The sequence below is a fragment of the Podarcis muralis genome, chromosome 5 (genome assembly GCF_964188315.1).
Source record: "Podarcis muralis chromosome 5, rPodMur119.hap1.1, whole genome shotgun sequence".
Lineage (NCBI taxonomy): Eukaryota > Metazoa > Chordata > Lepidosauria > Squamata > Lacertidae > Podarcis > Podarcis muralis.
In genome coordinates, this window is record NC_135659.1 from 97,513,419 (window position 1) to 97,527,503 (window position 14,085).

The window sequence follows — 14,085 nt, forward strand, 5'->3', positions numbered from 1 at the left end:
TTCCTGTATTTCCTGTGGATTCTGACAGGTGTTGTACAGATGTTGAACGCAACTCAAAATACCTGAGAGAAAGTTCTTTATAAAAACTTAGTTTATTTCAAATTTTCAAAGCTGTATTTACAGGATAATGAGATATAGCACGAGAGAGGGAAACAAATAATGCAATAGTGGTAATTGTAATAAGTGAAAATGCATTTCGAAAGCTTTCCAAAGCTTCATAAGGAGTTAGGCTTTTCTTCAAAAACCTTATCGAAATGATCTCTCCATTCATGTCCTGAAGGAGGTGGAGAAGTCAAGATAATTGAGAGGCTAAGGTGTCAAAAGTGTCTGTCCTTCCCCAAGACTAGACTTTAATATTTATATGCTTGAACTCATGTATATCAGCAATGATCTCTCATTTTTAAAATCTACTGTAATTCAAAATGTATTGGATTATCGCTCCTAAATAATGAACTGTCTGAATCCCAACTCCGTCATTTAAATGCCAACCTTTCCTAAACGACGACTTTCCACTAAGCTCAAAACAAAACGCTTTTTATTCCAGGTTTGTGCTGCCTGCTGGTTACCTGTCATGGAGCTCTTTCAAAGCTTTAAAAAATATTCCCTCTTCGCGTTCATCTTGGTATATTAACCAACAACATTAACAATACTAACTTGACCAACATCATTCCCTCGATAGCCACTTTCCGAAGCCTTTCTTTGGTTTCCCAGAGATAAGAATAAAAGTAAGAGACATTCGAATGAACAAAGATCTCAAATACCGTCAGATGGTAAAAGCAACTGAAGTCCTAAAATATAGAAATGTAATTTTAAACTATCAATAAAGCTGGAGGAGGAAGGGGAGTTTGGCTGAAGTTTTTTGTTTGGGGTTTATTTTTCAGATACATAGTACAAATTAACATTACAGAGGCAAATGTGGAGGAATAAGAGCTGAACATTGACTATTGTACCACAACTGTATTATACAAAGGTAATTGCAAACTGTAGAATTGTCAAATACATCACTTCAGCAGCAAAAACAACAACAACAAAAAAACCATTTAGGAAACACTTTGAAGTGGACGGGGTGAAAAAGACAAAGATGAGACTGGTGGTCAGCTACATAAAGCTTAATATGAGAGTGAATACAACTCCTTTCTTCTACTGGATCATAGACAACAACCCAATCACAAAACAACAAAGATGACTATTTACAAAGTTCATTTAATATTAAGCTAAATTGTGCATTAAGGAGAGGCTTCTGTGATCCCAATCGACCTATTTTTCACTAATATCCATGGCAAGGATACTATATTATTATTATTATTATTATTATTATTATTATTATTATTATATTGTGTCCTTCCTCCCAAAGGATCCCAGGTGTCGGCTCTGATGTCTCTTGGACCAGGTACAAGGCAGAGACACCAGAGTGTCACAATTTGATGGCCTCGGACTCTAAAGTCAACCAGAAATTATATCCACACCAACCCGCCGACCTCCCACAAATGGATTTCATGCAGAGCAAATGGGGATCATTCGTGGTATATAGACTGATCAGACTTCCATTCATGTGGTTGTGTGCATCTATGGACATTTGGAATCATGTGCTCCCTGGGTGAGATTTGGGCCCTGGGCAATTTGCCATCCCTGGACTCCAGGCCACCGTAGGAAGTGAAGCGCTTTGCTATGTCGGAGGTGCGACAGAAAGAAAAATACTTCTTGTTTTATACTGTATTGGCCTGAATAGATGCCTCACTCCCCCCCCCCCAAATTCCAGCCGTGAAAAGTTAAAGTGTGGCATATATATGCAGCCAGGTGCACAGGGCAAACGTTCCCCCTTTTTAAAGGGAAATTCCCTTATTCCGAATAGGATTCCTCGCAAGAAAAGGAAAAAGTTGACAGCTATGGTCCCCTGTCCCCTCCCCTCCCCCTGTCTAGTATGCAGCCAGGAGCAGCAAGGAATGGAGAGGGTTAAATTTGGGTATTTTCCCCTCCCCCCCTCCAATTTTAGAAGTGCGGCTTATACTGTATTCGGGTGCAGCTTATATTTGGGCCAATACGGTATATTGCAAGCGAAAAATGGCCACTTCGCTATCAGCAGAGTTGCTGCACATCACGGAATGTTCACCAACATTATTTTCCAGACAGCTGTCATGCTTTGGCCCTCAAGCAGGGCTTGTAGGGAAAAATACAGGGCAGGCAGAAGGGGGAAATCTCAGCTTTCGAGGCTGGAGCGTTTGGGGTGTTGTGTCACCTTTTCTCCAAAGAAGCTGCTCTACAAGTAAATGGCAGACAGGTATCCTGCAGGTAGAGCACAGTTAAAACTGCCCCCGTCATGTTCATGCCTTGGCTCAAAATGTTTTGAAACAGAACTGCCAAGGCGAGGTGAGATTTTATTGAGCCTTTTGCCAGGAGGGTTCGTTGGAGACTTGATTCCCCTGCTGCCAAATAAGGGGAGGGGTCTTTTTGATTTTCCCATCTTGGGCTAGCCCTGCTGGCCAGTTCAATGTGGAGAAAACACCAGCTTATCCAGCCATCGCTGAAGCAAGGGGTTGAAAATGGCCAGTTTGACACATACACCCCTCGACCACAGCAGAAACGTTTCACAGTCTCTTGCAAGGATGTTGCAACCCAGACTGTGCCAGCAGAGGGCAGCTTAGTCCAGTCACGGCACCGAGGCTCCAAATTGTGGGGTCTCTGAGCCTATTTGTGTTTATGTGAAGCAAAAGAAGGGAACTCAGAGCGTCATCCTCAGAGCATGACTCTGTCCTATATAAATCAGGGATGGGGAAAACCTTTGGCAATCCAGATGTTTCTGAACTCCCACCAATCTCTGCAGAACCAGTGTCCAACACAGGCAGGATCATGTCTGTCTTTACCCAAATAAAGCCTGAAGCATAATATAAATAATATAAAGGCTGATGGCCGAAGAATGGATGCTTTTGAATTCTGGTGCTGGAGGAGACTCTTGAGAGTCCCATGGACTGCAAGAAGATCAAACGTCTCCATTCTGAAGGAAATCAGCCCTGAGTGTTCACTGGAAGGACAGACCCTGAAGCTGAGGCTCCAAGACTATGGCCACCTCATGAGAAGAGAAGACTTCTTGATGTTGAGAAAGATGGAGGGCACAAGGAGAAGGGGACGACAGAGGACGAGATGGTTGGACAGTGTTCTCAAAGCTACCAGCATGAGTTTGACCAAACCGCGGGAGGCAGTGGAAGACAGGAGTGCCTGGCATGCTCTGGTCCAGGGGGTCACGAAGAGTCAGACACGACTAAACAACAACAACAACACAATATAAAACTGACCAGATTTTTCTGCATTTACCCAACAAGCTTGCCCCTTGCCCCCAAACGAGCCGGATAGTGTGACACACTTTTCACGGGCAGATTCAGCCTTTAACATACAGAATAGTTCGCCGTACATTTTCTCGGAAGTCCAAAAGCCCACAAAAGACAGCTTCCTGCGCCATCTGGGAGGAGATAGAGAAAGCTGGTGCTGTTTGCGTCCGACCGCAGCCATGAATTCCTAGCCGCAAAGGCCTCTTTCTCAGGGAGTTTCTCTGCACCTGCCACCTGTCCAAACCGGAAGGCAGTTCCTGTTACCTGTGCCAAGGTTTGCTCTCCCTGGCTCACAGAAACTGCAGCCCTGCTTGGCGTCTCTCCACTATGCTCCTTCAGGGCTGCCCGAAGGCCGAATCATCATCCTCGTGCCCTTTAGCGAGTAGCCCGGTCCCTGGAAGTAGTGCCATCGGATCCCGTTCAGTTTCCGGATATTGTGCTTCGCCGGGTAGTAGATGCCGTTCAGATTCGAGAGTCCGCAGGCATCAAACCACCAACCTGAAGGTGAATCAGGAAAAGCAAACCGTAGATCAGTGCCCCAAAGTAGGTGCTACTGACCCCTGGCTGTGGTGGGATTCAATTCCTAGGGGCTGAGGTCCCTTGGCCCCCCCATAAAATATTTGAGTGGGACACCCCCAAAAAGTTGATGGGCATTGCCATGTGTGTGGTGCCACATCTTGTGATTATTTATGCAGGGCGGGGCTTACCTGGCACCCCCAATATTTTTTTCAAGTTGGCACCCCTGCTAGGGGGGCACTAAGAGGCAAGCGGGGTGTCGCTGGAAGTGGAAATGACTATCCAGCTTTGAAAAGCTGGTATTGCTGGATCAAGCCCATCAATTTTGTTGGAATAATTGAACTAAATAGTTTTAATTGGATTCTGAATAAATGTGCATTGAATTAATTAGTTAATTAATAATAAAATTTTATTTATATCCCGCCCTCCCCAGCCAAAGCTGGGCTCAGAGCGGCTAACAACAGTAAAAGTAACACAGTTTACATAAAATCACAATCGATTAATTGAAATATATTCTAAAATCAATTCATTCTAAAATCAATTCAGAGTCAAATTAGTGGCAACCATTGGGCTAGAGTTCTATGAGGATTACAGAAGGAGGGGGTCAGGCTGTGCCTTGGCCAAAGGCCCGGTGGAACAGCTCTGTCTTGCAGGCTCTGCGGAAAGATGTCAAGTCCCGCAGGGCCCTAGTCTCTTGGGACAGTGCGTTCCACCAGATCGGGACCACAGCCGAAAAGGCCCTGGCTCTGGTTGAGGCCAGCCTAAACTCCCTGTGGCCTGGGATCTCCAAGATGTTTTTATTTGAAGACCGTAAGGTCCTCTGTGGACATACCAGGAGAGGCGGTCCCGTAGGCTACTGTTTTGAATTTTATTGTGTTATTGCCTTCCCCAGTGGCTCATGCAAATCACTATTCATGCAAACCACGTTTTATAGGGTGGGGGGCACCGGGGATGAGTTTATAGAACCAAGGGAGCAGCGGCCCCCAAAAAGTTTGTGAACCACTGCTGTCCAAATGCTTAAGCAGAAGACAAACATGTACAGAGTGCTTAAAAACTCAAACTGCTTTAAAATGGCAAAGCTCTAAGGGCTTTTAGTGGAGTCTTGGTTCGAAGAGAAATTTACACTTTTTGAAGCAATATGACAATGGAAACGCAGCCATCCTTAAAAAAAATCTCCGCTTTCCCTAATTTTACAACATAGCTCTCTGGCCAAGCAATGTGTACAAAAATGGAGGAAAGTGTGCATAAAATTGTATCCATTAGTGAAAAAAACATGAAAAGGTATTCTGTTAGGTGAAGGTGCTCTGCAAAAATGTGTATAAAGGTAAAGGTACCCCTGCCCGTACGGGCCAGTCTTGACAGACTCTGGGGTTGTGCGCCCATCTCACTCTATAGGCCGGGGGCCAGCGCTGTCCGCAGACACTTCCGGGTCACGTGGCCAGTGTGACATCGCTGCTCTGGCGAGCCAGAGCTGCACACGGAAACGCCGTTTACCTTCCCGCTAGTAAGCGGTCCCTATTTATGTACTTGCACCCGGGGGTGCTTTCGAACTGCTAGGTTGGCAGGCGCTGGGACCGAACGACGGGAGCGCACCCCGCCGCGGGGATTCGAACCGCCGACCTTTCGATCGGCAAGCCCTAGGCGCTGAGGCTTTTACCCACAGCGCCACCCGCGTCCCTAAAAATGTGTATAGTAGGGGAAATTACATGCAAATGTTTATAGGATGAGAATTTTGCACTGAAATGCTGATGCCTTATATATGTGTGTATGCAAACTGATTTGGAAATGTGGAGTCTGGAAAAAGAGAAACTCAAGATTCAAAGCTCTTCTCTCCTCCCTCCCTTCCCAGTCAGGGAGCACAAAGGCCGACTCACCACCAGAAAGCATCTGGGCACACTTGCAGTTCCGGCAGTTGTCATTGTCAGCGTCTCGCGTGCTGAAGCCCGTCCCTTGGAGAGGCAAGCCACTCTGCTGCCCAGCACTGCCTTTGTAGCCTCTCAAGAAAAGCCTGTGGAACAGAAGACCTCATGATGAGAAAGAACGAAACCCCCTACAAGTTGCAGCAGAGAGCAGGAAGGCAAAGGCTGGGGCTCCAGGACGGCATTTCCTTGTGTGGAGGACTAGTGATAGATATTTTTTGAAGGTGACCTGGAAACTGCAATTAATCCAGAATGCGGCAGCTAGATTGGTACCTGGGAGTGGCTGCCGAGACCATAAAACACCAGTCCTGAAAGACCTTAATTAGCTCCCAGTACGTTTCCAAGCACAATTCAAAGTGTTGGTGCTGACCATTAAAGCCCTAAACAGCCTCGGCCCAGTATACCTGAAGGAGCGTCTCCACCCCCATCGTTCTGCCCAGACACTGAGGTCCAGCACTGAGGGCCTTCTGGCAGTTCCCTCACTGTGAGAAGTGGGGTTACAGGGAACCAGGCAGAGGGCCTTCTCGGTGGTGGTGCCCGCTCTGTGGAACACCCTCCCATCAGATGTCAAGGAAATAAACAACTATCTGATTTTTAGAAGACATCTGAAGGCAGCCCTGTTTAGGGAAGTTTTTAATGTTTGATATTTTATTGTGCTTTTAATTCTGTTGGGAGCTGCCCAGAGTGGCTGGGGAAACCCAGTCAGATGGGTGGGGTATAAATAATAATAATAATAATAATAATAATAATAATAATAATAATAATAGCAACAACAACAACAACAACAACAAGAACAACAACCCCAGAGTCGGTCATGACTGGACCTAATGGTCAAATGTCCCTTTACCATTTAAACTTGCTAAAATGTACCAGACAAGAACCAATGAGTGTTGGAAATGTAAAGAAAGGGAAGGGGTCTTCTTCCACATGTGGTGGACTCGTAAAGAGCTAAAGGCTTTCTGGGAAATAGTATATAACAAGTTAAAGAAAATATACTTTAGTTAAAAAACCAGAAGCCTTTTTTATTGGGTGTAGTGGGCGAAGAGATACCAAGGGAAGATAAAAGGCTGTTTATGTATGAAAGAACTGAGGCAAGAATTTTTTTAGCCCCAAAATGGAAACAAGAAGAAGTACCAACGAAAGAAGAGGGGCAGATGAAGATGATGGACTTTGCAGAACTGGCGAAGCTGACAGGAAAGATCCGAAACCAGCACAATTAAGTACAGTATTCCAAAAGGACGAGTAAATTTATGCAATATCTGAAAGATTATTGTAAGCAATTAGCAATTAACTTGTAATGAGAAGTCTTCTCCCTTTCTATATTTATTTAAATTTTGAGCTATTTTGTAATGAGTGTAATTGGAATTGGAAAACGTACAAAATGCAATGATATAAAGGTTAATTTTGAAAGCCATGAGGCGGGAGGGAAGGAAGTCGACAGGCTCTAAAGAGACAGGGAGGTAAAGTGAATGATGTGAATGTATGTTATTAAATGGAAAATAAATAAAAATGAGAGAGAGAGAGAGAGAGATGATGATGATGATGATGATGATGTTTTTGGAAATCCACAAATACCTCAGCAGATCAAAAGCAGATGAAATGAGAGGCACAAACATGCCCTTCCATGCTGAGCAGAGGGCAAGAAGGCTTATTGGACACCCTGAAAGAGCACCATGTTCTCTGAGAAACAGATGCTCGCCAGAAACCCTTAGTCACATCCATAAATACCAGCAAGTTAAAGGAGGCTTGGCACACTCATCTCTTGGATGGGCAGCTCCCAAGGAAAGCGGAGGTGAAGACACAAACAGAGCTGGAGATTTGCTAGGTGGCAAAGTTCTCTCACAAGAGGCCACCTGAGATGGGTTCAGATTCTCCATTAAACCCACAGGAGATGGTCCCTGCACCCGGGCTGATGATTTGCTAGGTGGCTGACCTCCAGGGCAAAGCACTCTCGGAACAACTTGTCCAAGCCCCTTCGCCTTTATCAGAGTAGGTTCAAATCTCCTTCTAAGCTGGCCAGAACAAGCATTTTCATTCGGGTGGCTTTGGCTGGTTTGGTGCTTGAAGCACGTACGAAAAAACCCCGGGTGGAATCTCCATGGAGCTCAGTGGTTTAGGAGGTGAGACCAGTTCTCTATCAGATTCCAGACAGGGATTAGCTCTAAAATGAAGGTGATCTCATAGCCTCCAAGCATCCCAATTTTCCAGGGACAGTCCAGGAATTACAGAATTACAGTACATCCCTGTTATGTACTGAGTTGAATAGGATCCAAAATGCAGCAGTCTGATTGGTCCTAGAACAATAGGATCCAGAATTCAGCAATCTGATTGGTCCACAGGAGCCACCCAATCCAGCTCCAAATAGAAGTGAATCCGCAACCTGATTGGCCTACAGGTGAATTAGCCAATCACTTGGGGCCCATTGTGTAAATAATGTATATAAAGCAGACATTCTGGGGGAACTTCCATTCCTCCTCACCACTATGAGCTGAATAAAGAGCATGAAATCCACTCTCGACTCCGAGTATATTTCAGTCCCCATTTTGATTTGATCCCAAAATGTCCTGCGTTTCCTTTTTCCTCCCCTCCATGTCCCGGAGAACAATTAGAAGTGCTGTGTGTTTGTAGGTGCAAAAACAGACTCCTGTTTATCCTGGAAATAAAAGTCCTGCACTAAATGAAGGAGATGGTGAAGCTGGCATAAAAAGCCCATCCTATCATTTTGAAAGACAATGTCACCAATCCACTTTAAATTCTTTCACTGCCGTGCTTCTGCAGCCAACCATTTCTTAGAAAACACAGGGAGTGCTTATTCCTTTCTTGTAAATGGAGCCTTACACTGTTTACTCAGAAGGAAGTCCCACTGTATTCAGTGGAGTTTACTCCTACGTAACGGGGTAAAAAATGGTCAGTCTTAAACACTCAGAACTAAGTCCCACTAAGTTGAATAGGATTCACTCTCTGGTATGTTCCTGATCATTCTCACAGTTTCTACAGCAGCTCCCAACCCAAATAATAACGCGGGTGGCGCTGTGGGTTAAACTACAGAGCCTAGGACTTGCCGATCAAAAGGTCAGCAGTTCGAATCCCCGCAATGGGGTGAGCTCCCGTTGCTCGGTCCCTGCTCCTGCCAACCTAGCAGTTCGAAAGCACATCAAAGTGCAAGTAGAGAAATATGGGATGGGGGGGCAACTCCCATCTCTTGTGGGGGCGCAATTAGTGCCAGCACTATCCGTTAAGAGTTTGGGTGTAATATTCGACACCTCCCTTTCCATGGAGGCGCAGATTGCAGCTATAACAAAGGCGGCATTTTTCCATCTCCGCCAAGCTAAGCAGTTGGCTCCTTACCTCTCTCGCCCTGACCTAGCCACGGTGAACCACGTAACGGTCACCTCCAGACTGGATTATTGTAACTCGCTCTACGTGGGGCTGCCCTTGAGACTGACACAGAAACTCCAGCGGGTGCAGAATGCCGCGGCGAGACTCCTTACGGGGTCTTCACTGCGAGATCACATTCACCCGGTGCTCTACCAGCTGCACTGGTAGTGGAGTACAGGATCAGGTTTAAGGTGCTGGTTTTAACCTTTAAAGCCCTATATGGCCGAGGACCCTCGTACCTACGGGACCGCCTCTCCTGGTATGTCCCACAGAGAAACTTACGGTCTTCAAATAAAAACATCTTGAAGGTCCCAGGCCACAGAGAGGTTAGGCTGGCCTCAACTAGAGCCAGGGCTTTTTCGGCTGTGGCTCCGATCTGGTGGAACGCTCTGTCACAAGAGACCAGGGCCCTGCAGGACTTGACATCTTTCCGCAAGGCCTGCAAGACTGAGCTGTTCCACCAGGCCTTTGGCCAGGGCACAGCCTGACTCCCTCCCTCGGCAATCTTCGCGGAGCTCTGGCCCAATGGTTGCCAGTGGCTTGATTTGAATTACCGTAATTTTATAATGAGTGATTTTAGAGTGTTGTGTTGTGTTGTACTTTTGTACTGTTTTATTGTTGTTAGCCGCCCTGAGCCCGGCTTCGGCTGGGGAGGGCGGGATATAAATAAAATTTATTATTATTATTATAAATAGGTACCGCTCCGGCGGGAAGGTAAATGGCGTTTCCATGCTCTGCTCTGGTTCGCCAGAAGCGGCTTAGTCATGCTGGCGACATGACCCGGAAGCTGTACGCCGGCTCCCTCGGCCAATAAAGCGAGATGAGCGCCGCAACCCCATAGTCATCCGCAACTGGACCTAATGGTCAGGGGTCCCTTTACCTTTACCAAACTCTCCAACATTTCTCCAATGAAAATAGGAATGTCCTAAGGAAAAGCGGGACATTCTGGGGTAAGATCAGAAAACCGGAATGGCTTTTGTAAATCCGGGACTGTCCCTGGAAAACAGGGACACTCGGAGGGTCTGAACTGTGGTGTCCATGGTTCTCTCCCCCCCCCATTTCATCCGCACAGCAACCCTGTGAGGTAGGTTAGGCTAAGAGATGGCGACTGGCCCAAGGTGAGCTCCACGGCTGAGTGGGGATTTGAACCCTGCTGATAAACACCTACCATACTGTTTGCATACAGTTGGCAAAGACCACATGTTACCTGTATCGCTGACGCTCGCTTCCTAGCTGTAACTTTTCGTAGTGTGCGTATGCGCGATTGCCTTCCCAGTCCAGGAGTTCGACCCTCAAAGAATAGGCTCCCTGGTTGGTCAAGAAGTGGACTGCCTCATTCCCCAGCCAGTATTCTCCTGCTGGATCCCCAAAGCCCTGGGAGAGGCAAAACACAAAGCACTAAGTGGGTTGCTCAATTAAGTTCTTGGCATATCTCAGCTAAGAGGTTGTTCCTCCCTTGAATATTGAAATCAGCCGTTGAGGGCTGAAAGGATTGCAGTCAAAATGGGACCACAGGGGAGAGAGAGAGAAGAAATGGTCATGGAGAACTCTAAGGTCTGCAGATGTACAAATATCATTTAGGGGAAAAAAATATTTAGGCAACCTTCCCCCAAAAAACAGACAAATGAAGAGCAACAGCGTGCTGCGTCTCTGGAGAAAGGGACAGAAAACTGGGAAGAGGAACAGAGCGGAATGGAGTATTTGGCAAGAGGACCACAGTTGGCTGGCTGGAACCCTGAACAGGAGCACTCCACACCGCAATGTCTTGTAAAAATCAGATGGCACATTTTTTTCTTGGGGGGGGGGGGTCCATGGTAGGAAAGGTGAGATTAACTCTGTGGTCATTTCCAACACTATTGGTTGTATCCAATGTTAGTTCAGAGTAGACTCATTAATAGACATGAATAGTCCAAGTCCATTAATTTCACTGGGTCTACTCTGAGAGTAATTTAGTTGACTCCAACCTTCCGATTCCCTCTTGTTACTTTGTGTAACATGGAGAAGAAGAAGCTCCTGCTGTGTTATGTACTGCCCGGCTTCAGATCAGCTGTCTCGTTTTTTTACGTTTAAAGTAATTTATCCAGAAGAATGCCCATTTGCCCCCTTCCTTGAATCCATCACTACTGAATAATTTTTTGGATGCTGGAACAGTGATTGGGGTGGGAGAGCAAAGTGGGTTGGTGACTTCACGTTGCCTGGCCAATCAGTGCTGTGCAGAGCCCCGGTATATGGTTTCCCCCTGCTTGATTTGGGAGAGAAGATTGTGCAACTGACCAAACTGTGGCGAGCAAGTTTCCTCTGCATAAAATTACTATGCACTTTGACGCATGGCCTCAGGAAGCCAGTGGGTTAGCAAAATAGGGGTCAGCAAAGCTGTGGGGTGCTATTGGCCCCGTGGTGATTGCTATGTGGTCTCCACTCTTTCTACCTTTGATAAAAAAGATCTGACAGATTGAGGATGACAAGTCCAAGACAGAATCAGACCTGTTTGTACTCTTTCCAGTTCTTTTGGAAGCTGACGCTGCCATTGACTCTGTACTGGATCACTGTCCAGCCGCCTCCGTCCGTCTCCATATCACAATAGGTCTGTAAAGGAAGAAAGCAGAGGATGCTCAGATGGAAGGAACAAGAGGCAGAAACACAGCTGAGCCTACGGATATCAGAAGAATCTGATCTTTGCAGATGCCATAAGGACTTTTCTTTTTTTAAAAAAATAAACAACGCTGGAAACTGATGCGGAAATGTGCGAGCACTGAACCTGGCTTGGAATGAACAATTTGCATGTGCGTAGTGCGGGTGGCGCTGTGGGTTAAACCACAGAGCCTAAGACCTGCCGATCAGAAGGTCGGCGGTTCGAATCCCTGCAACGGGGTGCACTCCCGATGCTCGGTCCCTGCTCCTGCCAACCTAGCAGTTCGAAAGCACATCAAAGTGCAAGTAGATAAATAGGTACCACTCCTGCAGGAAGGTAAACGGCGTTTCCATGTGCTGCTCTGGTTCGCCAGAAGTGGCTTAGTTATGCTGGCCACATGACCCGGAAGCTGTACGCTGGCTCCCTTGGCCAATAAAGCGAGATGAGTGCCACAACCCCAGAGTCGGTCACGACTGGACCTAATGTTCAGGGGTCCCTTTACCTTTACCTTTAGTCAACAAAGACTTCCACCAAGAAAAGCAGTGTTTAGATTCTGTGTTTAACTCCAGTGTCGTGATGGCAAGTAATCATTATTTAACAAGAAAAAGCATGTGATATTGAAGTGGCATACACATTTTATGAAATGAAATAATAAAATAAATGCCAGAGAGGTGTTGCCCGTCAGTGTAGACAGTACTGAACTATATAGGCCAATGGTCTATATAGAAGTTGTAAGGAAACTTCCTGTGTTCCAGAGCTCTTTCCAGGTCCTGCCAATTTCCCCTTAAACCTATGAATGTTCCCCAGCCCAAAGCAAAATCTAGCCACCAGAACCAAGCGCAGAAAGGCAATCCATTTGAATAAAATCTCCCTGCCCCTCTTTTGCTTAGCTGCCAATGTTTCTCAAACTTGGGTCTCCGGCTGCTTTTGGACTACAACTCCCATCATCCCTAGCTGCTGGACCAGCAGTCAAGGATGATAGGATTTGTAGTCCAACAACAGCTGGACACCCATGTTTTGGAAACATTGGGCCTTTGCAGAACCCGTTTCTAGACCAGGACGTTTTCCAGACAGCCTTAGAGAGGGTCTGTTATGTACTGAAGTTCTCACCCTGGGCCAGCAGGGGGATACTGTGGATAGTTTTCACTCAGGTCCACATATGCAAATATGGGATTGAAAATGACGTTCAGTGATTGGATAGTTACAGAAAGTGGTTACTGTTGCGTTGTAGTGGAGCTCTATATAAGAAGGGTGGCTGAACCCTTCAGTTCAGTTCTGGCCTGTGAATAAACAAGAGCTGTTTGAAGAATCGATGTGTTGTCTGATATGTTCATCCACAACTTAACAGGGTCAGATTCCTTTAGAAGCACCGGCGGTAGGAGTACCAAGGTGCTTTTTTTAGCTGTACAAATTGAGCAATGATCCTTCTCCCTGCCTCAGTTCATAGGCTCTTGGGGTTTCACTGACCTTCTTGGGTTCAGTCAGATTGTTGATATGGAGGGTGTAAACCCCACTGAGATTAACTCCAGATTGGCGGATTTCTGCGCAGTCCTGGAACAGCCGGTCTTCTTTCTTTGGAGGAACTAGCAAGAGAAAGTCAAATGCTAAAGAGTTGGCCTCTCCAAATTAAATAAGCATTTTGGGGCATGGATACAGCGACAGTGAGCTCCCAGTCTCAAGCAAATTTCCCTATTTGAAATGTGAATAAAATCCCTATTTAAAATTTGCTTGGGGAAAACTGCAATTATATTTACTAACTCCTGCCTTGTTCTTTCTTCATCAATCCAAGCTAAAGACCAGAGTGGGGAATCTGTGACTCTCCAGATGCAGCCAGCATGACCAATGGTTAGGGATGATGGGAGTTGTAGTTCAACAGCACCTGGAAGATCCTCATCCTTCTAGTAATATTTTGGGCAGATCCACACCATGCATTTAATAAACACCTAATACATCACCTTGCTAACAAAGGTCCGTATAGTGAAAGCTATGCTTTCCCCAGCAGTGATGTACGGAAGTGAGAGCTGGACCATAAAGAAGGCTGATTACTGAAGAATTGATGCTTTTGAATTCTGGTGCTGGAGGAGACTCTTGAGAGTCCCATGGACTGCAAGAAGAGCAAACCTCTCCATTCTGAAGGAAATCAGCCCTGAGTGCTCACTGGAAGGACAGATCCTGAAGCTGAGGCTCCAAGACTTTGGCCACCTCATGAGAAGAGGAGACTGCTTGGAAAAGACCCTGATGTTGGGAAAGATGGAGGGCACAAGGAGAAGGGGACGACAGAGGACGAGATGGTTGGACTGTGTTCTTGAAGCGACCA

At 46.2% G+C, this 14,085-nt stretch overlaps 1 protein-coding gene across 1 annotated transcript in view; it reads right to left on the reverse strand.

Annotated features, from left to right (window-relative positions):
- Positions 1 to 850: 850 nt before the first annotated feature.
- ANGPT4 (angiopoietin 4) overlaps positions 851 to 14,085 on the reverse strand; it is a 49,122-nt gene continuing 35,887 nt past the window's right edge. The window contains exons 5-9 of the mRNA XM_077929426.1: positions 13,236 to 13,351; positions 11,621 to 11,722; positions 10,344 to 10,510; positions 5,714 to 5,847; positions 851 to 3,821 (exon numbers count right to left, since the gene is read on the reverse strand). Coding sequence (XP_077785552.1) covers positions 3,649 to 3,821; positions 5,714 to 5,847; positions 10,344 to 10,510; positions 11,621 to 11,722; positions 13,236 to 13,351 — 692 coding nt within the window. The 3' untranslated portion in view covers positions 851 to 3,648. The remainder of the gene's footprint in view (positions 3,822 to 5,713; positions 5,848 to 10,343; positions 10,511 to 11,620; positions 11,723 to 13,235; positions 13,352 to 14,085) is intronic.